The sequence below is a fragment of the Fusarium solani genome (genome assembly GCF_023522795.1).
Source record: "Fusarium solani strain SB1 chromosome Unknown bctg00000001, whole genome shotgun sequence".
In the NCBI taxonomy this organism is placed as follows: Eukaryota; Fungi; Ascomycota; class Sordariomycetes; order Hypocreales; family Nectriaceae; genus Fusarium; species Fusarium solani.
Genome location: NW_027072156.1, coordinates 421595 through 447538, shown reverse-complemented (window position 1 = coordinate 447538; position 25944 = coordinate 421595). Strand labels below are relative to the sequence as shown.

At 52.4% G+C, this 25944-nt stretch overlaps 13 protein-coding genes across 13 annotated transcripts; 8 read left to right on the top strand and 5 right to left on the bottom strand.

Annotated features, from left to right (window-relative positions):
* Positions 1 to 38: 38 nt before the first annotated feature.
* MRS44_002224 (uncharacterized protein) lies at positions 39 to 1074 on the top strand (the record flags this gene model as incomplete). The annotated part of the gene is made up of 3 exons (XM_065622737.1): positions 39 to 437; positions 491 to 868; positions 943 to 1074. 3 exons carry the CDS (start codon positions 39 to 41, stop codon positions 1072 to 1074), a joined length of 909 nt encoding a protein of 302 aa, XP_065478809.1.
* A 170-nt stretch (positions 1075 to 1244) lies between these two features.
* MRS44_002223 (uncharacterized protein) lies at positions 1245 to 2045 on the top strand (the record flags this gene model as incomplete). The annotated part of the gene is made up of 1 exon (XM_065622736.1): positions 1245 to 2045. One exon carries the CDS (start codon positions 1245 to 1247, stop codon positions 2043 to 2045), a length of 801 nt encoding a protein of 266 aa, XP_065478808.1.
* Positions 2046 to 2323: 278 nt separating this feature from the next.
* On the top strand, positions 2324 to 3257 carry MRS44_002222 (uncharacterized protein; the record flags this gene model as incomplete). Its single annotated transcript, XM_046272307.2, has 2 exons — positions 2324 to 2362; positions 2412 to 3257. 2 exons carry the CDS (start codon positions 2324 to 2326, stop codon positions 3255 to 3257), a joined length of 885 nt encoding a protein of 294 aa, XP_046126794.2.
* Positions 3258 to 3382: 125 nt separating this feature from the next.
* MRS44_002221 (uncharacterized protein) lies at positions 3383 to 4441 on the bottom strand (the record flags this gene model as incomplete). Its single annotated transcript, XM_046280269.2, has 1 exon — positions 3383 to 4441. The coding sequence occupies one exon, from the start codon at positions 4439 to 4441 to the stop codon at positions 3383 to 3385; it is 1059 nt and encodes a 352-aa protein (XP_046126793.2).
* Positions 4442 to 5575: 1134 nt separating this feature from the next.
* On the top strand, positions 5576 to 10120 carry MRS44_002220 (uncharacterized protein; the record flags this gene model as incomplete). Its single annotated transcript, XM_046273054.2, has 3 exons — positions 5576 to 5968; positions 6021 to 6552; positions 6600 to 10120. 3 exons carry the CDS (start codon positions 5576 to 5578, stop codon positions 10118 to 10120), a joined length of 4446 nt encoding a protein of 1481 aa, XP_046126792.1.
* Positions 10121 to 11031: 911 nt separating this feature from the next.
* On the top strand, positions 11032 to 12165 carry MRS44_002219 (uncharacterized protein; the record flags this gene model as incomplete). Its single annotated transcript, XM_046271504.2, has 1 exon — positions 11032 to 12165. The coding sequence occupies one exon, from the start codon at positions 11032 to 11034 to the stop codon at positions 12163 to 12165; it is 1134 nt and encodes a 377-aa protein (XP_046126791.2).
* Positions 12166 to 12783: 618 nt separating this feature from the next.
* On the top strand, positions 12784 to 13961 carry MRS44_002218 (uncharacterized protein; the record flags this gene model as incomplete). Its single annotated transcript, XM_065622735.1, has 5 exons — positions 12784 to 12877; positions 12941 to 12961; positions 13085 to 13216; positions 13266 to 13413; positions 13460 to 13961. The coding sequence occupies 5 exons, from the start codon at positions 12784 to 12786 to the stop codon at positions 13959 to 13961; spliced, it is 897 nt and encodes a 298-aa protein (XP_065478807.1).
* Positions 13962 to 14965: 1004 nt separating this feature from the next.
* On the bottom strand, positions 14966 to 15431 carry MRS44_002217 (uncharacterized protein; the record flags this gene model as incomplete). Its single annotated transcript, XM_046277463.2, has 3 exons — positions 14966 to 15109; positions 15163 to 15351; positions 15414 to 15431. The coding sequence occupies 3 exons, from the start codon at positions 15429 to 15431 to the stop codon at positions 14966 to 14968; spliced, it is 351 nt and encodes a 116-aa protein (XP_046126789.2).
* A 1013-nt stretch (positions 15432 to 16444) lies between these two features.
* On the top strand, positions 16445 to 19124 carry MRS44_002216 (uncharacterized protein; the record flags this gene model as incomplete). Its single annotated transcript, XM_065622734.1, has 6 exons — positions 16445 to 16465; positions 16523 to 16942; positions 16998 to 17557; positions 18104 to 18410; positions 18460 to 18938; positions 18986 to 19124. The coding sequence occupies 6 exons, from the start codon at positions 16445 to 16447 to the stop codon at positions 19122 to 19124; spliced, it is 1926 nt and encodes a 641-aa protein (XP_065478806.1).
* Positions 19125 to 19460: 336 nt separating this feature from the next.
* On the bottom strand, positions 19461 to 20585 carry MRS44_002215 (uncharacterized protein; the record flags this gene model as incomplete). The annotated part of the gene is made up of 1 exon (XM_046284314.2): positions 19461 to 20585. The coding sequence occupies one exon, from the start codon at positions 20583 to 20585 to the stop codon at positions 19461 to 19463; it is 1125 nt and encodes a 374-aa protein (XP_046126786.2).
* A 660-nt stretch (positions 20586 to 21245) lies between these two features.
* On the bottom strand, positions 21246 to 21830 carry MRS44_002214 (uncharacterized protein; the record flags this gene model as incomplete). The annotated part of the gene is made up of 3 exons (XM_065622733.1): positions 21246 to 21642; positions 21717 to 21743; positions 21793 to 21830. The coding sequence occupies 3 exons, from the start codon at positions 21828 to 21830 to the stop codon at positions 21246 to 21248; spliced, it is 462 nt and encodes a 153-aa protein (XP_065478805.1).
* Positions 21831 to 22927: 1097 nt separating this feature from the next.
* MRS44_002213 (uncharacterized protein) lies at positions 22928 to 23863 on the bottom strand (the record flags this gene model as incomplete). The annotated part of the gene is made up of 1 exon (XM_046277460.2): positions 22928 to 23863. The coding sequence occupies one exon, from the start codon at positions 23861 to 23863 to the stop codon at positions 22928 to 22930; it is 936 nt and encodes a 311-aa protein (XP_046126783.1).
* Positions 23864 to 24694: 831 nt separating this feature from the next.
* MRS44_002212 (uncharacterized protein) lies at positions 24695 to 25559 on the top strand (the record flags this gene model as incomplete). Its single annotated transcript, XM_046284829.2, has 2 exons — positions 24695 to 24980; positions 25033 to 25559. The coding sequence occupies 2 exons, from the start codon at positions 24695 to 24697 to the stop codon at positions 25557 to 25559; spliced, it is 813 nt and encodes a 270-aa protein (XP_046126782.1).
* Between the last annotated feature and the right edge of the window lie 385 nt (positions 25560 to 25944).

Sequence of the window (25944 nt, the reverse complement as noted above, 5' to 3'; positions counted from 1 at the left end):
TCTTTTGGGAGCGAGGGGACAGTAACCTATTTGCAGCCATGAGTAACAACATTTGCAACCTATCGCTCGAATACGATGCGACCAAACAACAGAATGTAACATGGATCGACAGCCCCAGCGCCCGAGGCACCCTCAACATCCTCCAAAGCTGCGTTCTCACTCTCGTCGCATGCATCTACACGGCGCTGCATCTCGATGTGCCTCTCAAGACGGCGTGGCACGAGGTCTTTCTCTACAAGCTCAAATGGGTCCTCATCACTCTCTTTGCGCCCGAGATTTCGGTTTACATGGCTGCGGATCAGCTCCAGCAAGCTTGGAGTCTCAAGAAAAGGCTTCTGTCTCTGGTTCCCGAGGTACAGGCCGTGGTTCCTGACACGGGGGAGAGCGAGGTCGAGCTTCCGTTGGTGGGGAGTAAAACCAACGCCATGAGCGCAATTGTAGGAGCTACCCTTGAACAAGCCGACTTTAGCTAACGCGGCATCCTCTCCAGCCAGAGATTAGTCTCAAGTACGCCTTCTTCATCATTATGGGAGGCGTCCGCGTCAACGTCGACGACATAATCTCTCTCCCCGACCTCGACTTCAAAGCGCAGCGTCACTTCACCACCCGTCCTTACACAATCCGAGTCGGTCCGAAGACGATAGTCCAGCTCGCTGAGAAGGGGTACTGGATAAACATACCAATGCAAAAGATTGATGATAAAAGCAAAGCCGACGTCCTTCAGAAGTGTCTGGTTATGATCCAGGTTTCTTGGATGGTGATGCAGTGCATCGTTCGCAAGGTTTACAATCTGCCTCTGGCTTTATTAGAGGTTCATACTATGGTGCACGTTGCCTGTGCAATGTTCCTCTATCTCTGCTGGCTGAGGGTGAGTATCCTCGCGTGAGATGACCTCCGCGCCAGGTAGTAATCCCTTCTTAGAAGCCATTAAATGTCCTAGAGCCCGAGCTATTGGACCCTGGCAAGTTCAAGGGCACCATAGCTCTTCTCGTTCAACAACAGTTCTACCCCAACATGGCCACCAGGCTCGCCCTTGTTCCGCCCCAGGAATACCCTGGCCAGCCACCCCCGTGAAGACGAGGCAGTCTTATCTCCCATGACTGGATCACACCGAATATGGGACAGCGCATCACCCGAGAAGAATTCCCTTGGCTCCCGGGAAAGATGTGGGATTATCTGCCCCCAGATGCATGGGCGAGGCTTAGGCCGGACCTTTCTGATCGATTGCCTTTAGGTGCCTGGCGATGGCTCCCCCAAGGCCGGGACGTTGGATCACATACGAAGAGACACAAATGCGTCCGGGTGATGTTCTCCCGTGCGGTCTCATGTATCACTCCGAATTTCAAGATCTCCCTCTCCCGCTAACAGAGGAATTCCTCAACCGATGGGACGCCATCTTGAAAGCATTCCCATTCCACGACCGCGAAGAACTAGCCAGCACCTCCAAGTTCCTCAGAGTAAACAGACTCGGATGGGACTTTGAACTTGTCAACCCAGAGGATGACGCCCCAGTCCAAGGCCAAGACCTCTTTCTCGCCCGTCTAAAAGAATTCGCACCCGTTCCTGTTGGCATCTTCAGAACTATGCCCTTCAGCGCCGGCAAACGAAACCTCGACATCAACCTCAAGGTCTTTACAGAGAACACTGGTTCATCCTTTGGCCTCCTCAAATTCTTCAGGGCATTCCCCTGGCTTGCGGGTCTCGCCCTTCTCCTCTCTGGCATCTATGGCGGCGTCCACCTGTCAGCCTGGAGATCGACGTTCCCCAGTATCTATGAACAAATCCTCTGGAAGGTCAGCTGTATATACATCGCAGCCGTTCTCCCCGTATACTTTATCATTGGCCCTGCAATGTCGGACGTTGCATTCTGGTCTGGGCCTGAAACCTTCACTGCTGTCGGAATGTCCACGGTGATATCACTTGTTCTTTTGACGTATGGGGTTGCGAGGGTGTTTATCATTGTCGAGTCATTTATCAGCTTGCGGCTTGTTCCTCTAGGGGTGTATATATCACCAACTTGGGTCCAGATGTTTCCTCATTTTTAGTAGCCACAAGAATCAAGCACTTTTTTCCTTTATCCTTCGCTCCTTTTTTTCTTATGACTACGTTAAACTTGAGAGGCGAACCTCAATATCAAGATCAAGACAAGATCGTCCTCTTAATGTATGACACGGCTAAGACGGCAGGACAAGCTAGGTAGAGCTTCAGGCAACCGGCCCCACACGGCGGAGTTCCGCCCATTGCGGGGCGGCCAAGGAGCATAAAAACATCCTCTATCCCTGGAGCATAACATCCAGTACAACTCAACACTTATACATACACAATGACTTCTACCGAGATCAAGAAAGTCGCCATCTTTGGTGTAAGGACCGCTCTGCATCTATGCGACGTCTAGGCTAACTTGACCTCAGGCATCGGGCAACTTTGGCACCCCCATCACAGCCGCCCTCACAAAGGCTGGTTTCGACGTGACTGTCATCTCCAGGACTGAATCAACAGCAACTTTTCCTGAAGATCTTCCCGTCATCAAGACTACATATACCCTTGAGAACCTAACCAAAGCCTTGGCTGGTCAAGATGCGGCAGTCTGCGTCGTCGGTCCCGCTGGTGTCAGCTTGCAATCCACTATGATCGACGCCGCAGAAGCCGCGGGGGTAAAGCGCTTCATTATTGATGACTTTGGCTGGGGCCCAGACTTTACAAGCTTCCCTGAGTTTGAACCTATTCGCGCTCAGCGACTGGTGGGAGTGAATCACGCCAAGGCCCGAAGTGAAGCCAACCCATCCTTTACTTGGACCGGCATCGCGACTGGCAACCCAGTTGACTGGGCTCTCAAGCGCTTTCCTCTCATGGGATTCGATATTTCCAACAAGGCCGCTCTCATCTACGATTCCGGGACGGAAGAGTTTACGGGAACCACACTACAGGGCATCGGACAATCAGTCGTCGGCGTCCTCCAAAACCCAGAAGCCACAGCAAACCGCACCGTCAAAGTCATGTCCATAAAAGCAAGCCAAAACGAACTACTCCAAGCTTTTGAAAGTGTCTCAGGGAGCACGTGGGATATACAGAGATCGACAACAAAGGAATTGATAGACGGTGCGCGGGAGAAGCATGAAAAGGGTGACAGGGGTTGGATTCTGGCGTTGGCGGTAGCTCAGCTGTTTAATGAGGGAAAAGCTATGTGCCTTGTTGCGCCTTCGTGGGGGGGAGTCGGATTCAGAGTTGTTGGGGGTGGCAGAGGTGTCTCCTCGTGAGCTTGCTGCTACTGTTCTAGGTGTCTCTGCAGACTAATGAGGAACTTTTCAGGATTTGGGAAATTTCATATCAACCACGTTTCTCCACCAAGATACATTCCGCGTGTCGAAACTGATAGCACTGTTCACTTCATTGGCTGCTGAATAGCAATCTTGGAGAATCCCCCTCCAACCTTCACAACACGTTGAATCTCCTCCAGCGAATCCTCAGCCGTTCCATCCAACACGCGAACCGGCACAGACCTAAAAGCCCTCCCATAATTCTCAACAGCCCATTCCAAAGCCTTCCAAGCCTTCTCGTAGTCGGCAGGCCTCGCCGGCACAGTGAACGGGTGCGGCATTCCCGCAAGCTGAACGGTAAAGTCGAGGTTTGGCGTAGCGATTGGGAACTTGAACTGCTTGCTCTCCCTAAACAGAGTCGATGCAGCTACAGTCTTTTCTGAGATACATCGAAGGACTTGGTCCGCCGAGTTGGGAGCTCCCGCAGCGTCAAACGCATATGTAAAGTCGTCGTAGCCCAGCTCTTTCAGCGTTGTGCTGATAGATTCGTATACATCCTCTGCCCTGTAATCAAAGCATTTCGTGGCTCCAAGAGATTCAAGGTGCTCGAACTGTTCAGGTTTCGCCGCGACGATGATAGGAGAGATGCCGCTTGCAACAGCAAACTGAAGGGCACAGTACCCGACAGCTCCCGTAGCACCCCAGAGCAAGAAAGGGCCATTCTTCTCAAATTTCTCAGTTTCTCCGGGGAGGGGAAACTCAAGGTGATTGTAAAGCGCATCAGCAGCCGTCATGGCGACGACAGTAAGACACGCCGCATCAGACTGGGGCAAGTTGTCAGGGACCTTGAAGAGCATGGTCTCGGGGCAAGTCAGGTAAGCTTGGTGAGAGCCATAGTTGGGAGATCGACCCAGGCCGGACGGCGTGTAACCGGCCACTATATCCCCTGCTTTATAAGGTGAATCTGGGTTGGTGATCTCAATGACCTCGCCACAAAAGTCGTAGCCAAGGGTGGTGTTGATGATGCCGAGTTCAGTTGAATGCTTGATATCGGCCGGGTTGGCTCCGGAAAACAAAACTTTGATCAGCAATTCGCCATCTGCAGGTTTCGGAAGTTTCTGCTTCTGAATGACCTCGAATTGGACATTTTGATTCACAAAGAGTGCTTTGGTGGTGTTCGCCATGGTGAGAGTTCTGTCGTGTGAAGGTTGGGGTCACTTTCAATGACCCGAATGATGTGAGATAATATGAACAGGAGATGAATAATTGAGCAGAAACTTGGCAGATTTGATCAATATATAAATTTATCTATCATACGTTGCGCATATAAAGTTTCGTGGAATGCGAACATCTGGCCATGGCGGGCACATTGACCACCCCGGCTCCGATTACGTCAGTACGTACATAATCCAAGGCCCATTGGTCCAAATATACGATACACCACCAAGGCACACAAAGAAGGTTGACTCAGGGTTCAGTGTCAGGTGAGCCAAGATTCCCACTCTCGGGCACCCAACAGGACAAGTAGAAAAAGAAAGCACGCATTCCAGTTCACGGTCGTGTTCCTTCAAACGTCGATAGGCAGATGAAATACGGAGGCGACAAAAAAGCAAAGAGTCATGCTGCTTCTGCATGTCTAAGCCACCATCTGTTGAGTCTCACTGTGGGGTTCTACAGGGCGGTGCCCCTCAGGCTGGAGAAGACACTTGGGCGTCTAGTACAGTTCTACCCCTGTCATCTCTTTCACCGACAGGCATTGCTTGATCACAGTTGAAGAGTGAAAGAACAGGCTTCAGTGTGACGAGGCTTGTTGAAATGAGGAGGACTGGCGTTTCTCTTGACTTCTACAGCCCAATGACAAGCCCTCTCGCAACTTCATTTCCACAACTTCATTACCCCCTGCCAGCCCGTCAGCAGCAAACATCCGACATTCCGAGAATGTGCAGCACTCAGGTGATGCAGCAGATCCATACGCGAAAACCACCAAGGCTGGGCGTCACACAGACAGGGGCCAGAGGATCGCTCAGCCTTACCGACACAGGCATGGTATATCATGCAGAGTCAGCACTCTGGGGCGGTTGACGTCTTCGCACCGTCCCGTTTGACTAAAACTGTTCGTTGTCTGGCAGGGGTTGGTTTTGCCTGGATTTGGCCCCCACAGCTGCGTTCACCATCTTTTTGACGCCTGCGGAGGAGGTTGCAACCTGGACTACAAAAGTCGCCTCGCAGTCACGATATTCTTCATTATTTTTTACCAATTTATTCCTATTGATACCCGTACTCAAGCATATTAACTTTCATATCCTGTAATCGGCACCATGGCGGCCGACAACAAGCAGGACGACGCCGTCAGGACCCAATTCACCCAAATCCTCGACGATGCCAGCAAGCTCTACTCAGACTCTTCCAAAAAGGAAGACCTCGCTAACTTCCTCAACCCGCCGATCAAGTCCATCAAAGAGCTCATCAACCAGGTAGAGACGCAGAATGAAAAGTTCAGCTCGTTCCGCAAGAAGCGCCAGTCCCTCTTCAGCGCCCTCTCCGCCACGTTGGGCCCTGTCGAGGTTGTCGGAGAGATCGTGGCGGGCGGCGCAAGTGACATGTTTGCGCCCGCCGAGGGCATCTTTGGGGCTGTTGTTTATCTCATCAATGCCGCGAGGGATGTTTCGGCTGCGTATGACTCTATTCTCGAGTTGTTTGATCAGCTCAAGGTGAGCGATATCGTGCCCAACCCCGCATCACAGAACTAACCAGTGAGCAAAGGACTTTACGTCGCGACTCGATGTGTACATCCAGCATCAAATGTCTGACTCTCTACGGAACAAGGTCGTGAATATTCTTGCTACTCTGTTCGAGGTGTTTGTGCTTGCCGCAAAGGAGGTTCGCCGCGGCCGCGTCAAGACGTACTTCCGAAACCTCGTTGGCGTTGACAGCCCCGTGCAGGGCGCCCTGGACAAGCTCAAAGCCCTCAACATTGGCGAGGAGCGCCAGGTAATTGCCGACACGTACGGCGGCGTCAACAGGCTCGAGGTCAAGACGGACAAGGTGGCGGACATGATGAATCAGGTCAACCAGACGGTTCTACAACTCAAGTCTGAGACTCGGGAGCGGAATATGGAGTCTGCTCAGGATAAGCTCAAGCAGATCCTGGAGCCATCACCGTTTCCTGAAGACTTTTTTGCTCTGTTTAACAAGTCGCGGGCAGAGAGCACAGGAGAATGGATCATCAAGGATGATATCCTCAACTCGTGGGTTGACAAGGAGACGCAGTTCCTCTGGATATCTGGTGCTCCTGGTAAGTCACCCTTCAAGAAGTGTACACATCAGCTAACCAAACATCAGGAACTGGCAAGTCTTTTCTCACAACAAAATTAATCGCCTGGGGCACTGAGCATCTACCCCATGTCGCCTACTTCTACTTCCGCGACAACAACCCAGAGACCCGATCAGTCCTCCAGGCACTGAAAGATGTCGCCTACCAACTCAGCGAAAGCGATCCCTTCTACGCCAAGCAACTCCTCAAGAGTCTGCGCAGCAATGATGAGATCAGAACAATCCCCAGTGCCTTTAGGAAGCTCCTAGTCCAGCCCTTCCAAGAAGACAAGCTCAAGAAGGACATTTACATCTTCTTTGACGGTATTGATGAAGCCGACCCTGCTGAAGTCGAAGAGTTGCTTGAGCAGCTTGGGTCTGACGACGAGTCCGTTCATAGACCAGATCACTGCAGACTCCAAGTCGCCCTCATCGGACGAACATACATGACAGAGACAGTAACCTACGCTCTCGACCCAGACAACCGAGGCAGCCATGTTGTCAATACTCTCAACGTGACTCCCGACCGCAACGCCCAAGATGTCAGGGCCTACATCGAGGAGAGCGTCTGGCGCCTGCGAAACCTCAACCGCTCACCTCCCGAGTTCAAGGACAAGGTCGTAGAGGCCATGGTCAAGCAAGCCGCAGGACTGTTCATCCTCGCAAAGTTCATGCTCGAGGACATCAGCCGGAAGCGACACCCGCAGACGATCCTCCAGAGTCTGCAGTCATATCCCAAGGAGATCAACGGCATGCTTGCGCGCACGCTCAAGAACTTGTCTGAGACATTGTATGAGGATCAAGCTAGTGATCTCAACGAGATGCTGCAGTGGGTTGCCTGCGCTGAGGAGGTGTTGAGTCTGGAGCAGTTGGAGGCTGTTCTCATCTTTCGATTTGGTGATCCGCCTTTTCACCTTGAGGAGACTCTGCGGGGACAATATGCCTGCTTCTTTGAGCTCGAGCGTGAGGATGGTTTAACCACCGATGATCTTATCCGGGAGCACGAAAAGGAACAGCGCGACCTTGGCTCCGGCAGGCGATCAAGCTCAGCCAGCCGTCCTGGCTCTGGTAGAAACGACAGCCCAAGCCAAGGTATCTTTGGTCGTTCAACCGGTACAGATCTAAATCGCAACCTCTCCCCAGGCCGTCGTGGAAGCCCAACACAAGGTTTGAGTCCTTCTCGAAGCCCTGGACGAAGTCCCGCTCGCGGCGCCAGCCCCGCCAACAACTCAGACCTCTTCGACCCCATGAGCGAGATGGAGTTCCGATCCAACAAGTCCAACACGTGGGTGACCTTCTTCCACTCTTCTGTCAAGGGTTTCTTCAGTCAGGAAAACTCTGCCAAGCTCGGCGCACCAACCACAGGCCCTACCATCGGCTTCGATCCTCTTGTGGCTAGAATCCACATCGTCAAGACCTGTCTATCCATCTTTACCGACCAGGCCTGGTTCAACAAGCACAGACTCGGCGCCAACGGCCGAGAAGCAATCAAGCAGTACGCTGCCTGGTACTGGCAGGAGCACTTGGCCGTCCTCGACCCAGAGACTGTTCCGGCTGCTGAGAAGCGAGAGCTTGGACAGCGCGTGTACAAGATGCTCACAGACGACAACATCATTCTTGACTGGACCCTCATGTACGAGAAGAACGACGAAGGTCTCGACGTTCTCACAGACTCCAACATGAAGGGTCTCAAGAAGTGGATGAGCGATCCCGAAGTCCTCAACTCGCTCACCGCCGAAAACAAAGAATGGACAAAGAAGGCCCTCGACGAGAACCCAGGCATCTTCAAGCCTATCGGTGACCTGTACGCCCGAGCCTGGCTCTCTGAGGACTTTAAGAAGTACATCCCCACGCTCTTCTGCTTCAAGATTGTCCAGTCCATCGCCTTCATGCAGGAGGGTTACTCATGGACGGACTGCAACCGACACTGGACCGAGATCCCCGTCGACAAGCGTATCACCAAGGCTGCAGAGTGGGCGCAGATCCCCGAATCTGCACACTGGCACAGGCGTTACGGAAGTACATACTTGACCAACGACATGAACAGCAAGGCTCTGTTCCACTACGACAAGGCCCTCGCTCTCGATAACAACAGCGTCGAGACGCGTGGTCGTATCGCATATTGTCTTTCACGGGATGGTCGCTTCAAGGAGGCGTTGGAGCAGACTCTCAAGTGTGAGACGATCGAGGAGGAGAGCATTGCTGGTGGCAAGCTTGATGAGGAGGCTCTCAAGGCGAGCAAGTGGCGCTTGTACAAGGACCACATCCTCATCGCAACCTGCTATGAGGAACTTGGAAATGCTGAAGATGCCCTCGTGTACTACCTCAAGGCCATGAAGAGCGCCAAGGTCGTGGGCCTCAACAACAAGGCATGCAAGGAGTACTTTGAGCCTGAGCTTGGATACCTGGAGCTCCTCGCCGCAGAGAGCCGACACGATGAGATCGTCAAGTTCCTCCACGAACTCGATGAAGAAATCACAGACACCGAGCACCACCGGACCCAGCTGGTCGAGTTTCTCCTAGAGTGGTACAACAAGCCTCTCATCTTCGACTGGATTCCCAAGGCCACGAGCAAGGTCGGTGCAACAGCCTTCATGATTGAGAGGCTCGAGTTTACAATCGAGGTTGCTACCGCGACTCGTGATCCTCTCAAGGCTCTGTACTTGAGACTGGCACTTGGTGCAACGTATACTTATAACCGCGAGATTGACGCTGCCATCAACTTGTTTGAGCGCATCACCCAGCTGGGCTACCGTCCGCGTGGAAACGTCCCTACTCGACAGGCCTACGCCCTTGCTTTCCAGAGACTTGCGACACTCTACAAGGAGAGGATCCTCCACGCTGGACTCAAGACGCCCGAAGCCAACGGTTGGCTTGAAGAGCTCAAGAGCGTCAAGGACCAGCAGAGCAAGCATCAAAACCAAGACATGCCCATCAGCATGGTCGGTTCAGACGTCAACGTGGCAGCCATCTACCTGGCCCTCTTCAACCGCCTCCTGGGCAACACAACAGGCGCAGACCGTGATCTCCGCCAGCTCATAAACGACAGCATCGACATCCTCTCCGACGACGACGTTCAAAACGACGAGTACGCCCTCGACAACCTCCTCCGCCTCTTTATCGCAGCAGACGACATGGAAAACGCCCTGGCCCTGAGCCAATCGATGCGAAGAATCGACCCCAAGGCTTTAACATCCACACCCACCGACTCACCCGTCGTACAACGCTCAGAGCCCAAACTCCCCGAGATCCAAACAATGCAACAATCCTGCGCCCAATGCCTCGACCCAATCCCATCTTCAGACTCGTACTTTATCTGCGAGTACTGCATGGAATGCTACGACGCAAAGTGCATCAAGGTGATACAAGGCGAAGGCAACAAAACAAGCGACCACAGAGCAGACTTGATCTGTCGAAGTGACCACAAGTGGTTGACTGTGCCACCGCTGCAAAAGGTGCTGCACAGGGGAGAGATTTTACTCCCGGATGGAAAGATTGCAGGCTTTGGGGAGTGGAAGGCTGGGTTGGAGAAGAAATGGCCAAGGAAGTAGATGGGAGTGTGAAGCATTAGTGGAGTTGGAGGGTGTCGGGATGTGTTTGTTACGGGAAAAGGATTGGGATTGACGACACATCTCATAAATCGAAGCATAGCGAAAGTGATTGGGATACACATGCTAGGTAGAGTCTAGATGGTAGACAACATGGATGAAGGCTGCGGCAGCATGCTCAAAGTTCCGTCAGTGTACCTCGTGAGTGCCAGATATTGTTTGCAATGTGATGAGAATGCTTGGCCTAAACGGCTGAGATACAAAAAGGCTTCGCCAAAGAGGATCCTCATCGGGGCGCTTGACGGCTACTGTCCAAGGCGGATGCGTGTCCCCGTCAGGTTTCGTTTCAGGCAACAAGATCCAGGTGCGTTTGTTGAGTGCGAACGTAGACTAAAGTGTTACAGCTCGACCCTTGCATCGATCACATTCAATTTTGTATCTACACGTTCTATATATCCGTTTGTCGACGACGCATCTCCACCATGGCTTCCTGTTCGCACCATGTTCAACCCTGTCTCGTCTCTATGACAACGCCACATATGACAATCACTCATGCAGTTTCTTGTCTCGTTACTTCTAGGCCGTGTTTGCTCTGCAGCAGCCCTGTTGAGAGTCGAAAGATTATCACCCGTCTCGTTAGTAGCGCTTGTCTACCGCAACTGCCATGTTAACCCCTGCCTCATGGGTATACGCAGCTTTGTCACCCTCCCAGCCGTTTTGCTTCCAATGCTTGCTCCGTGGGAGGCGGACCACAACACTCACCTGCAGCACTCCGTTCAGGCCGGCTATGAAATCACCTCGTTGCCATTTGTCATGTTGCCCAAGACACCAATAGTCGAGGCCTAGAAGCATATATGCCCTTCTTCCCGCCGCCCAATACCATGACCGACTAATCCTTCTCGCCAATCATCAAGATGTCTGATAGAGGCACCAAACGCACCGCAGACATGATGTCTGGAGACTCCCAGCCCGTCACAGAGTACTCGGAGAGTGCACTGGACATCCTACCCCCTTTGTCTGTTCTCGGTGCAACTCTGAGGCCAGGCATCAGCATCTTTCCCGACAGTCCCAATCGAAATATCCTCGACGGTACCGATTCGTTCATTGAGGTTGGCTATGGAAGTTCTTCGTCCATCCTCCACAAGCCCAGACGAGAAACGGTTGTCAAGAAGCGACATCCGTATTACAGCATCGTCGGCGGCCTCGTCTCCGCGGTAGTGAAGGAGACCGGGATGACGATGGAAGTTCACCAAGTATTCGATACCTATGAGTCAGGATCCAACATCCCAATCAAAGTGCCGGGGAATGTCAAAGCCATCACGGACTGGGTGACATTATTGGACACAGGCAGCCATAGCTATGGCCTGCCCCATCCATTCTGCATCCTAACTCCGGCCATTGAAATGGACATGATCTACCCCCTGCCAAAGGCTGTAGGACGCGCTTTGATTCAGCAATTCCATCCCAAACTCGCGGGCTCGACTATGGACCCGTACGTCGTGGAAGAGATCCTGAACCAACAAGGGAACCAGCACTGCTTAGTTCAGCCCTGCCTCGGACTCAACACCCATTCTAGAAAACCTGGTGATTTCTCGCTTGGCGACTTGGAGCTTTCTCTCTCAGACATGCGCGACATTGGCATGGACAGCTCGAGCCTTGCGCAAGCGATAGGTCAGGCTTTTTCTCTCCTTCATTACCGCTGTTGGCTCTACGGTGAGGGCGTGCAGTTTGCTTTTGGTACTTCACCTACCAAGAAGCCATTCCAACACACCTCGTACACTGTCGACCTTTATCTCTTTGACTTTGGAGACTGCGACAGAATCACCAGCCGTGAGGATACACATACTCTTTCTCTGGACATTGTCAAAGAGATGCTCGAACCCAACATTCGAAAGTTCATTCCGAGTCCTCTGAAGAGTCCAACGTTGTTCAAGATCTTCAAGGACGCTTACATTGATCATGCGACAAAGGCTCTGGACAACAAATGCACCACTTCCCATAATGTCATGAAGCACTATGAGAGGCGTGCAGCCAGGCAGTTTCTGTAATTGACGAAGGATTTGTTTTGTACTTTGAACTGGTCTAGAAAGCACGAATACACCAATAAAGATGACTTGACTAGCTAATACACCCATGCGCATTGACTAACCTTGACGTATAAACTCGTTGCGAGGCACAGAAGCAGGCCTTCACAGCTTCAGACTTCAAAGATGGATGTCGTTTAGGAACTCTCGAGAAGTCACTAGACAGACATGACGTCCTCGAAACGGGCATCGCCATGTCGGCATTTGAGGGTGCAAACAGTACTCCTACCTGAGTGATTCCAATTTTATAAACACCATAAAAGCAACTCTTTGCTCATAACATGACGCCAACTCTCGTATCGTGCTATACAGGACACGGTGAACTCTTGGTTGCCCGAGGTGAGCTGAGAGGTGAGCCGCAAGCCCGAGGTTACCCACAACCGCCTTGAAGCGCCCCTGCATGACAACCGAACCACCCTGTAAATTAGCGGCTGACTCTTTCTCACTCAGTGGTTCAGCGACATCGGCTGTAAAGTGACGAAATCACACATCCACTTCACACCTCTTCCCCCACGTTTTCCCCAATAAAAAAAGTTGCCCATCAACACCAAACCCTTGCGATAACCGACAGAGTCAAATACCATGGCGTCGACATCGCAGGAAGTTGAGAAGAAGAAGAAGCCCAGCGCTCTCCGGTCCGTCATTGCCGGATCGACTGCTGGAGCCATCGAGATCGGTACGCACAAGACACGCTTTCCCCTCCGAGCTCGAAACTAACGTACCATCTTTTGAATCATAGCCATCACCTATCCCGCCGAATGTACGTCCACGTAGCCGAAACCACTCTTTTCCCCCACCGAACCGGTCGACTTCGAGAGAGGAAGACACCAAGGTCGAAACAAACCAGAAAATGCATAGGGGAGAACTGATTAGGAGCGTCTAGTTGCCAAGACCCGGTCACAGCTCAACCGACGGTTAGCAGCCGGCCAGAAGCTGCCATGGCCTCCGTTTGGCAAGCAGTGGTATGCCGGGTGCACCACCCTGATTATTGGAAACTCGGCCAAGGCTGGAATCCGTACGTATGAAGCCGTCGCAAGGTGTCGCGTGAGGTTAACTCGGGGCAGGATTCGTTGCGTTTGATCAGTACAAGGCGCTCCTTGCCGATGAGACTGGCAAGCTATCAGGACCTCGAACTGTCCTTGCGGGTTTCGGCGCTGGTGTGACAGAGTCGTTGCTAGCTGTGACTCCCACAGAGAGTATCAAGACGACACTGTAAGTCCGCAAACCCCTCTCTTTTACAGTATACTCACCCTCCCAGAATCGACGACCGCAAGCTCCCCAAGCCCCGAATGCGCGGCTTCCTCGACGCCATCCCCATCATCGCCCGCGAACGAGGCTTCCGCGGCTTCTTCCAAGGCTTCGTCCCCACGACAGCCCGTCAAGCCGCCAACAGCGCCACGCGCTTCGGCTCCTACACCTTCCTCAAGCAGCTCGCCGAGTCCTACACAGCACCTGGAGAAAAGCTCGGCGCCGTGGGAACCTTTGCGACGGGTGGTCTCGCGGGTCTCATCACCGTGTACGTGACGCAGCCTCTCGACACCATCAAGACGCGCATGCAGAGTATTGAAGCGCGCAATATGTATGGCAACTCGTTCAAGTGCGCCAGCATCATCTTCAAGCAGGAGGGTGTGTTGACCTTCTGGAGCGGTGCGCTACCGCGACTTGCGAGGTTGGTCATGAGTGGTGGTATTGTGTTTACGCTGTATGAGCAGAGCATTTCGCTCATGGAAAGGGTGGATCCGGAGGGGAGATATATTTAAAGAAGAAAATCTTTATAGACGAGGACTTGGTGTTGAGGCGATGCTTCAGAAATATAACAAAGCTTGATCAACCGACATAAAGCATGTGCATTCCCAACCAGGGAGTGGATCAAGTCTAAAGATTGGCTCAAACTAGAGTTATGTGAGACCTACCTGAGGTGATTGCATCGGCATGGCGGTCTTGTGTACAGAAGTACAACTTTATGCGTATGGTACTGGATACTGGCCAACGAGTAGAGTCAACTGATGACTCATGAGAATAGCCAGTCTACAAACAAGGGCCTGTAAATGTCAATCGTTTCCAGAGCCACAATCATTTGGATATTCACCAGGCGAACCGTCTATGGACTATAGCCATAAACGCAGAGGTAACCCCAGCAATACGAACCAAGCTTTAAGCCATTCATTCCAAGACTCTTGCAGATCATCAGCGGCAATGGCTACTTCACGCGTGCGTCCATGTGGCTCACACATGATGGTTATAGGCCCGAGAACCAGGGAATTACTGCTGGTCGGAATCGGGGAATGTTTCTGATGCTCAGGACACGAGTGTCTCGCACAACGAGCGGTTTCACTGACCTCGTATTAACTGGGATTTGAGGCAACAGTTACGGCGTTAATTAAGCAATTATGAAGAAAGCGATTAGGTTTAGAATCGCCACATCCAAGGCCCTGATATCGTGACTTGATTAATTCCTCCTCGTGATACTCTGCTCTGAGAGCTACCACGGGCTGGAGCTGTGTCGAATAGCAATTTCTAGCACTACGTCCAATGCTATAGACATCAGGCAATGATAGTTAGTTGTAGACAAACGCTCAGTTGGGTCAAAAAGACTCCGCGTATCCTGTGACAGAGTACATATACTGGCAGACAGGGACTTGAGGGAATCGCTTTTAATACAGCTAATGTACAGCCAAATGCAACCATATCATATCATCAGTACCCTTTGCGCGCCGGCAAACCATATCTCCTTTTGTATAACCGTTCGCATGTCGTCTCTCGTCTACTGGAACCGAATCATACCAGACAACCTCTTGCCCAACCTCTCTATCCAAGATCGGTTCGGCGCCTCGTCAATCTCCCTGACCAGATCCTCAAAGTATGTAGGCTGACTCTTTGGCTCTAGCAATCGTCCCTTGAGCTTGAACTAGCCCCTTCGTTAGCATCCCATCCATATTAAATGTTGAGGTTTGTGCGTACTCGATCGTTGTATCGGTCTTGGAGGAGGAATTGCAATGCCCTCGCCTTTAGCAGTTCCTCCCGCTCCATCGATGGCTTGTAGTTTTGGTATCGCTCGGTTACGGCCTTGCCGAGGACATCTTGGAGTTGGTGATCCGGTCGGAGGGCCTGCTTCGGCCAGCGGGCAAAGACGTCGGAGTAGATTTTGCGCTGAAAGAGAAAACGTTAGCTAGAACTTTGTCGCGGTTGCATTCTAACATGTCTCTACTTACAGATAATGAGCGCGACATTGTGAATTGAGGACAAGGGTGATTCCAGTATCGTACTGCGCAACCGTCAAATTCCACGACGTCAACCATGAAGAAATTCCCAAGAACAGTGTGCCCGCCACAGTGTAAACTCTAATCAAGACTGTCATCAAAGACCCATCTGATTGGGTCATGTGGCCCTTGCCTCAGGCCGCCACGAGACCCTTGCAATTGATTGCCTCATCACCATCTCTCGACAGAAGCCTGTGATGGATGGGGCATGGTCTGTGGAGGTGGAGTCCCTCGGAACACAGCCCACCTCGCGAACCACATCCAGGCACTCTTTTAGGGGACTTTTTCCCGCCCGAGGCTTTGTAATTGGTTTGGGTGTCTGACTTGTTTTCTTCTTCTTTGTGTTTACGACCCCTTTTCCATGTTATTGAGTTCAGCCAAAGGGGTCGAGTGTACGTTTCAACCCCAAGCAGAAAAGGCGCAAGGGTCGAGAGCAGATAAAGCGGGAGTCGTCATCCAGTGCGATTAGTGAGACAGGAGCACAGTGCGCAGGCTGCACTTTAGCGTGTCTCGGCACTACCCACCTGCACATGTGCCCCTATCATTTCTCCCGGATCCGGCTTTCCAGACATGTGCCCCTTCTTTCTCCCGGACCGGCTTTCCAGAGCCTTCTCGGACCCCCGCACTGTGCCGATACCGCCGTGGCCATCCGAGTACGACGACAGACCCGGCGGCATTATTGATCAAGTCCGCCCCCCGAAACTCTGGCCTGGCTTTCTCCTCGCCTTTGTAACCGCTGGACGCAACTGCAACGCAACGCAACCAAACCTTTCCACGTCGTTCCCTTGAAAAAAGCTTTCCCCCTTTTTGTTTTGTCGCCTCTTGCGCCAACAGATTGCAAATCTCTCCTTTTGTTATTCTTTTTTTCCTTTACTCTCCAGACACTTCAACGTCGCTCCTGTAGCGAATCCTTGAAGTCGCGTGCGTAACCTCTTTGTTAGTGGCGAGCGGACCCGGGAGGCAGCCGACACCCGATAGCCATCATGTCTGGACGATACGAACGAGTAAGCATCGCGACCCACGATTTCTAGGTGTTTTGGATAGTGTAGAAGTTCTAACAGATACAGGTCAACGCTCACGACGAAGACGACGTCGACAGTCCCATCGACGCTCGAAACCGCCTCGGTCCCATCCCCAACTCCCCACCGCCCTCCTTCCACTCCCGAGCCTCCTCTCCCACAAGAAACCGCCAGGTCGATCCCGCCCTCGCCGATGCCTTTGACGATGATGACGATAGCGACGATGAGGTGGACGACCGGAGGCGACTGATGCGACACAACACAACCTCGGCGGCTTCATCGACCGAGAATGTCGGCACGTTACAACCCCCAGTTCAGCCGGCTGCCCCGGTACCGACACCATCAGGGTCAAGGCCGACGAGGATCGTGGGAGGAGGACACGGATCTGATGGTGTTTTTGCCAATCTGTCTGCGCGCCCCGAGAGAGGCAGCAGTGACCCCGAGAAGGACGAGCAACCACCGGTATGTGACACCCGGATAGACTTTGATAAGGTGTCCCAACGCTAACCTGCTGCAGTCGTACGAACAAGCCGCTGCCGACGCCGCTCCCCCATATTGGGAAACCACTATCCTCGCCCCGGGCATGGGCGGCCCCGATGAGGTCTACATCGACGGCATGCCTGTTGGATCCTTCTTCTCCTTCATGTGGAACGGCATGATCTCAGTAGCCTTTACTCTCGTCGGCTTCCTTCTTACCTACCTTCTCCACTCGACCCACGCTGCCAAGAACGGTTCCCGCGCCGGCCTCGGTATCACCCTCATCCAATACGGCTTTTACATGAAGGGTGTCTCGGACGATGAACCCCCAGCGATGAACGGCCCCGACGGCTACGCTGCGCCCCCCAACCCCAACTCTCACGAATTCAAGCAAAGCGACGTGACGGACGACGACATGGGCAGCATCAGCGGAGGTGAATGGTTGGGCTATGTTCTTATGGTCGTGGGCTGGTTCCTCCTCATCAAGAGCGTCGCCGAGTTTCTACGAGCCCGTCGACACGAGCAACTGGTCCTCCAAAGCCCCGACCGCGGCCTGGGCGTTCCCATCATTGCCGAGACGGAACCCAACGAGCGTGTGGTGTAATTGGTGTTAAATGATATCCTGGCGAGCTCTTTTTTCTGTATAACAATACCATCATCATGCAAGCGCGTCAGATGAGCCTTGCTTTCCCTTTTGGCGTTTTCTGGATGGAGGGATGGAATCTGGGTCCTACTACAAGCTCATTGTTTGGCGCGTCACACGCAGTTTCTTAGTCACGTCTATCAAAATATACGTTCAAGCAGGGTGTCATGATGAGCTGTGATTATGAAGACTCGATGTACACCTCAAAGTACCCTTCACGGGCATAGGATGTAAACCTCTGCATCAACAGTAGCATCGAACCAACATCTAACTAATGTGCTGTACCCCCATGTCGCGTCTTGTTAGCGATTGATAGACTATCAATATGGTTGTGGGGTTACCCGTCCGCCACGAACATCTCCCGCTGATCCCCGGATTCGGCCCCGCACAAGCTCCCACCATCAACGTCAAGTCATTATCATCGCTCCATCACTGATCTTGTCTTTCTTCTGCAACACCTGGTTCCAGTACTTTACTTCCTAATTCCTCAAACGATCAAACAGCAAACCTCCTCGCCTCTTCCACCGTATACTCTACATCTTGCACAAGCTATCTTCTCCCACATCTCCAAAGCCGACTTCCGCAACACCCCTCGTCATCGTGGCTTCACCCAAGAGGCTACTCCGGATAGTATCCATCCTGTCGGCATTTTGCCCTCCGGCTTTTCTCCTACGACATAGCCACTCTATACACCGCTTCAGCATCAACATGGCTTGGAGATGCACCGGCTCTACCAACGAGGCGCTCATCGACAATATGTGGAGGAGCGGGCTCATTACTGATGCTCGTGTCAAGGAAGCTTTTCTCAAGGTACTATCCGAAGATTTCGCATTATTACTAGTTTGACTAACAACTTCAGGTCGATCGTGCTCATTATGCTCCGTCAATGCCATACGAAGACTCTCCCCAACCTATCGGCCACTCTGCCACCATATCAGCTCCTCACATGCACGCCTCAGCCATCGAACATTGCCTCGCCTACCTAATCCCCTCCTCAACCTCTCCATCACCTCGCGTCCTCGATATCGGCTCCGGCTCGGGATACTTGACACATGTAATGGCTGAACTAGTCGGCGAGAAGGGCCTCGTCGTGGGACTAGAGCATATTAAGGAATTGAAAGAGCTAGGGGAGCATAACATGGCAAAGAGTCCCGAGGGGAGAAAGTTTCTTGAGAGTGGCAAAGTCAAGTTTAGGTTGGGCGATGGGAGGAAGGGATGGGTTGAGGAGCCAAGAGAAGGGGAACAGGTTGAAGGAAAGGGGTGGGATGTTATTCACGTCGGAGCGTCGGCGGCTGAGATACATCCAGAGCTCCTGGAGCAGTTAAAGGCACCCGGATGGTAAGTTGCCCAAGATGACCTGTCAAGACGATACTAATAGCGTGCAGCATGTTTATTCCCGTGGACGACGATGGGATGGGATATAGCCAGCACGTCTGGCGGATCGAAAAGGATGAGAATGGGGAGATTACAAAGAAGAAGTTGTTTGGCGTTCGATATGTACCCTTGACAAATGCGCCAAAGTAATCAACTAGTCTATGAGGTTTCAGGGAGAAAGGATCAAATTGCCAAGACAATACCCTATTCATGTCCTAGGGTCTTGTCCACTTTACCTTGCCATTCGTTAATTGTGTGGAGCGTGAAGTAATCTGACGATATAGCACATATATTGGGTCGCACCACGGCCTTGACTTTTAAGAAACAGTGCATGCTCAATGTTGGCATTGTATTCCTATTCTAGTCTATCAAAGCAAAATCCCAAACTCCCAAATCATAATCATGAAGCCCAATCATAAATCATTTTTCGCAGATCCAAACATCCAGTGTTTGAGCGAATCCAGTCATGTCATTCATCCTATTGCCTCACATCAAGTACAGGCCAAAGATGATGGCGACGATGGATGAGAGGACACCAGAGCTGTACAGTCTAGGGCTCTCGCTCACAAGAGCAGGGGCTTCGCCAGACGCACCGCTGTCCTCACCAGAGGGGCCGCTTTGTTCGCCCGCTGCATCGCTTTGCCCAGCTGAGGCGTCGCTCTGCTCGCCAGCCGCTCCAGTGTCTTCGCCGGCGCTTCCAGCAGAACTTCCAGAAGCTTCATCCTGGTTCTCCGCAGGACTGGCATTGCTATCTTCGCAGTTGTCGCCCTCGCATCCAGGCAAGACAGCAGCAGGATTTTCCGAAGCAGGAGGCGGCACACATCCTTCAGGGGGGCAGCCGTTGGGAGTCGAGTTGTTTGCGGGAGCAGGTGTCGCAGCTGGGGCGGGAACAGGAGCCGGGATGGGAGCTGGAACGGGAGTCGCAGGAGGGCACCCCTCAGGAGGACAAGCATTAGCAGCGGCTTGCTTCCGGACAGCAGGAGTAGGTGGTAGCACAGGCTCACCGCATCCTCCGGGAGGACAAGGATTGGCAGCAGCCTGCTGTGCCTGAGCCACGGGAGTGGGAGGGATAGGTTCACCGCATCCCTCAGGGGGGCAAGCAGCAGTGGGGATAACAGGCGGGATAGTCTCCTCAGGTGCAGCAGCAGGAGCAGCAGCGGCTCTTCCAGGACAGTCAACGACTTCAGGAGGGCATTCAACAACGACCTTGACCTCGGCCTTCTTGCAATCCGCCTTTTCAGTCCCCGGAAGCTGCCACAAGCTGAAAACACCATCACCTCCACACTTTCCACTACCATCATCCCCAGGAACACAAACAGTCGAGCACCTCGCCTCATCCACAAGCTCAAAGCTCACGGGCGTCGCATCGTCAGGATCATCGCAGTAGCAACCACCTCCGATGGCGACAAGGTGAGCCTGTCCGATGCAAGCTTCAAGACAGGCTTCGGCTGAAAAGGGGGGGTCGAAGGGCATGTGCTTGGGAAAGATGGAGGGGGATCCTGAGACGCAGCCAACGTATTCAAAGTTGGATGTTGGGTGGGGGACGGGAGAGGCGAGGATGGAGGTTGTTGTGAGGGCCAGGAGGCTTGTGATGAAGGTTGTTGGTGCCATGTTGTTCAAGATCGAGAAGTGTGTTGGATTGGTGTTCCTAGGATAGAGGGTTTGATTTGTTCTCGATGAGTTGCAAGTTGTAGTTGTAGTTGTTGTGAGTTGTTTGATGATGAAAGATTGGTTCTAATCTCGACATACACCAGCGATATATACTTGTTGTATCTATTCCCAACCTCTTTTTCCTATTCACGACGGTATTTCCAAGAACAACCCAACCTTCAGAATCCCAATACCAAGATGCCATTATGTGTCAATCAATAGGCCGCGCTCCCGTTCCAGACAGCGGCACACGAGGTCGGCTGTCTTGGCAGCAAATTGTCTTAGACAACAACACCAGCCTAGCGGTGAACCGGGCACCAGGCCGCCGACTCATACCGGAATTTTTAATGCTCTTGAATCAGGCTGGTAAGCGAGAAAAGTAAGACGGAGTGAAAACTCGGCCGTCCCGCCATTTCACGGTATTTTTGGTTACCGGGTCGTCGCTCGACAACCGGTTGGCAAGGTGGAACTGACTCCAGATTTGAATCAAACTTGTTCTCAATTCACGTATCAATATGTACAATAGAATCGAATCGGCTTCCTCACAATTTGCCATGTCTTTAGCCAACCATTTTCCTGGCCATAACCTCCCAACCTGCCTCAGTCTCGAACCTCACTCGTCTACACAGCAGTGGGATACCCCTTACAATCCGGTGTCACAGTATCATACACATACTCGGTTCCCGCACATCCACCAGGACATTTACCATCACAAGCATAGCTCGTCGTGACAGTAGCAGCCGTAAAAGGACATCCACACTCAGACTTGATAGTAGAAAGAGCCATACACATGGGCATAACACAAGTCGAGCACCGTCCAAGAACAGACGTGACAGTCGGGCATGCGGGCTTCTTGGTAATGGTAGGGTGAGGGTTTCCGTAGGTGGATGCGTAGATGTAGGAAGTAGACGCGCAGCCGTCGGGACAAGTGTTGTCGGCGCAGGGGTAGGATGTTGTGACGGTGGCGATCTTGGGGGGCAGGAGCGTGGGTTGGAGATTGTGGAGAGGGCGAGGCACTCTTTGAGGACGCAGGTTGAGCAGATCTCGGCTGTGGTGGTGACGGTTGGGCAGGGCGTGGTGGTGGTGGTGCACTTTTTACCAGCCAAGGAGAGGGGGGTTCTATGAGTGTTAGCAGTGGCATTGGTATGTAGATGGATAGATGTCTTACAGAGCGAGCAAAGTCGCGAGGATAGGTAGAGACCACATGGTGTAGTAGAGTGGTCTTGATCAGGGTATAAATAAACGTCAAGCAAGTAGAATAGTGACTGCAAGTATATGCAATGCAAAGCTATATAGTTCCACAGCTACAGCACAAACCTCCACGAGGGCATCAATTACGTATTATATACCCATCCACCCTCGTCTCCCGTACAACGGAAGTGACGCCTCAGCTGTCATTTGCATCGCCCGACATCCGGGCTCTCCCCGCAAATTGAAGGGATCGCCACGTTTTTCTGTGGCTGCAGCGGCTCGTACGTACCGTCCTGCGAATGATACGAGGTGTCGATCAATCTGCCGAGCATGGACAGGGCTTCGTACAGCAGTAAGCCGTGTATGCGAAACGGGAGAGTAGATTGGTTAGGGGCTGAATGATGACCCGGTGACGCCCAGAGGATTTGCACAAGGGGAAATACGAGCACCATGATGCAAGCCCAGTGTGATATAAGATGCAGCAGAAATGTTCCTCCAGCGACGATCCGATGGGAGAAGTTCTTAATTTGGCATACTCTTGTGCTCTGTAAGACGGTGTGTGAGCTTAGTCCCTTGGCTGATGCATTTTGGGGCAAAAACGATTTCTCGAGCTGAACTCTCTTGCTGCCGTTGGAATGTCTTGCTCTTTGCTCCAGTAATGACGTTTTTGTTTTGGTGTGTCGTCCAATCATGAGTTTGTCGGCCAAGCGGCCTTTAAGAGGACCGGCTGATCGGAGTAACCAGATGCGACCTGGCTGGCCTCACGGATGTAAACAATGCACAAAATATCTCAAAGTTCTGTGATTCCTCAACATTTCTGAGTGGCTTATTATTTTTATGAGATTCATGGCCAGCGAGTAGACCCGTTGTTGCATGTCTGGAATCAATGCGAGCAATGTCCTCCGAGAGGGATGTCATCGACAACACAGCATTAATGCACTTACACGGCTCTATACTTGCCAATGGCATCATGATTCTATTCCTGAGTGACTATTTTCACCAAACCAGGCTCAATCACAGATTGTAGAAGCTCCGGCATAAGACGGACAATGTCTATCATTATATCTCCAGGCCGACATCTATAGTCTATTCCCTTCTATACTTTTACTTCTCTACTTTTGCTCAGCCTTCTCCTTCTTCCACTGATCAACAACCTCCTGCACAACCTTGTCCAAATCCTCATCCTCAAGACCAAGCTCCTCCATAGCAAACGCCTCGCCCCTCTTTGTCCAGTCCGCATCTAGGGTGCCCAGCACAAACACAATCTCCTCCATGGCGTGCTTGCTAAAGTTGACAGACAGCTTGTTCACCTCGCGCTCAAGGAACGCCTTGGAGTCGACAAACTCCCGCGTCCAGGTTGCGCCCGTGGCCTTTTCCAGGGATGCGAGCACTTCGAGCTGTGTCTTGCGGAAACTTTGGACGTAGAGGAGGCGGTTCTTTGTTGTGTCGGGGCGCTTGAGGACTGCGACGAGGGCCTCGCCCACACGGCGGAGAGTAGCTGCTGAAGCTGGGACGTCACCCTTGTCAAGAATGACAGCCTCGTTGGTGTCGAGGTTAAAGTGCAGCAGTCCATCACGAATGCCAAAGTCGAAAAAGTGCCCACACACGAGCGACGTCCACGAGAAACCCGGGTTCTCCGCCGCAAGCTCAACACACTTCTCCCTCACGAGATCCTTATCACGGTAAAGCTTCAACAGCTTCTTGGCCTCCTCGCTCTGCGCATCACAACTGCCAAAGTCGGCAGGGATGAACCGCTTGACACCAGCCTTGGCCGAAGCCTCTGCGAGCCGCAGGTGCTGCGAAACGTCCTTGAGAGGGAACGAGGCGATCACGACGTCTTGGCCCTTGAGGGCGGGCACGAGGCCCTCGACTGACATGTCATCGGGGATGGTGACGGAGGTGGTGGACGAGGCGTAGGCAGGTGTAGAAGTAGAGGATGCGCGCTTGGCGACGGAGATGTCGAACGACTTGGAAGCGACGAGACCTTCGAGGAGGACGGTACCGAGGTTGCCGTTTGCACCGACGAGGAGGACCTTGTTGAGAGACATCTTAGAAGCTTACACGAGTATAGAGAGTGTGAAGAGTAGAGAGAAGGTATAGAGAAGCAGGATGAGGAAAGTTAAGCTCGTATTGATGCCATGCGACATCGGCGGGGTAACTCCAACACATCATGGTCGATGCGGGGCATGAGCTGCCTCATGCAGGACATTTGATCAAAATTCCTCCAATGCCATTAGAAGCTCGCTCCTAGATGCTCGCCATACGAAGTAGACTTGTCGAACCATCGGGACTCTCCTCCGACTGGACAAAATCGGGAGGCCATTCCGACATGTGGATCGATCCCGTCGCCATCGACTTCCAGAAATACGAAAACAGGAAACCCACTCCGAGACAGATTAGAGTTTCTTTATCTGCCGTAGTATATATACTCGGCCCTCTTCCCTTTCGGCTCAATCCGTCCTTTTCGGCTCCGGAACCTTGACAATAGCGAGTTCCGGCTCCGGGGTTTTGCGCTCTTTATCTCCGGCCGCGAGATCCACTCGGCCTCCGGTCTTGAGCGAGGGCCGGGCTACTCTACCACGACGAGCAATGTATGAGCCAATTGGAAACGTCAGAGATATTCCCATACTATTTCAGATCAATACTATTGCCTACATATCTCGCGGTGTTTGCCCTTAAGTCCGTCATCTCGCGACTTGGATCGCTTGTGCACTGTTCCTGTTTCGTCCAGGTAGGTAAGGTAGCCCGTGTAAGTCGACTGTTTACACGTGAAGTCATGATGAATCAATGTCTCAAACCCAACTATTTAAGAGAATATCCTCCCTGAGCTACACTCCTCAACAATCTGCATCACTCCAAATACACTCATCCAAATCACAATGGCAGACAAGGAACTCGTCCTCATCACCGGCGCCAACACTGGCATCGGCCTCGAGACGGTCAAAGCCCTCTTCCGATCTCCCAAGACCTACCACGTCCTCCTGGGCAGCCGCACTCCCTCCAACGCCGACAAGGCCATTGCGCAGCTCAAGGAGGAGTTCCCAGACGTCAAGAGCACTGCGGAGCCTGTCCAGATCGACATTGCTGATGACGAGTCTATTCGCAAGCTCTTTGAGCACGTCAAGTCTAAATATGGCAAGCTTGACGTTCTCGTGAACAATGCTGGTAGGTAGCGTGATCTAAATAGCTACAAGCACATCACTTACAACAGTCACAGGAGCTTCTTTCGACAAAACTTTGGACCAGGATGCCGCTGATCCTGCCTACCTACGCACCCTCTACAACAAGACCTACGACGTCAACGTCTCCAGCACGCAAGTCATCACCACCACCTTCATCCCCCTCCTCCTAGCCGGATCGTCGCCCCGCCTTATCTTCCTCACCTCGGGACTGTCAACGCTCGAGGGCTGCCACAAGTCCCTCCTAACCAATCTCGCGCGCGATATCCCCAGCGGATGGCCGAAGATGGATGTACGCACAGCCACCGCTTACCGTTCCAGCAAAGTTGCGCTCAACATGCTCATGTTGTCATGGTACCATCTTCTCAAGGAGGACGGAGTCAAGGTTTGGTGTATCAGCCCTGGATTCTTGGCAACGGGTCTAGGAGGCAATCCGGAAATGTTGAAGAAGGCTGGGGCTGGAGATCCCTCTATCGGAGGAGAGCTGGTCAAGAAGGTGATTGAGGGTGAGAAGGACGGTGACGTTGGAAAAGTTGTTGGGCAGCCAGGTGTCCAGCCGTGGTAAGAGGTCATGTTTCGTACTAAATTGGTTGAGTCTCTCTTCACCAGTGATGGCTCTGAATGGCGCTCTGGTGATTGTTAGAGGATTGCAACGTGGATAGAAAGCTTAATGCCGCCATTCAAACAGCTCATCATCTGCCCGTTAAAGCCACAGTGATGATGAATCTGTCTCCATCTCTAAGCGGCCATATGCGAAAATAGAAGCCGAGGATCAACAGAGTTTTTCGGACAACTCATCAAGACTGCGCGGCCGGAGCTTCAGATGATCCCCGAAGCGCCAACGGAACTTTGGTAGGCGTATTTCTTTCTCTTCTTGGCGGTTCATGCGAACAAAAAGTGATACGTCATGGTGGTGGTTCGCGACAGCAGCCTCTTATCCAGCCTTACGG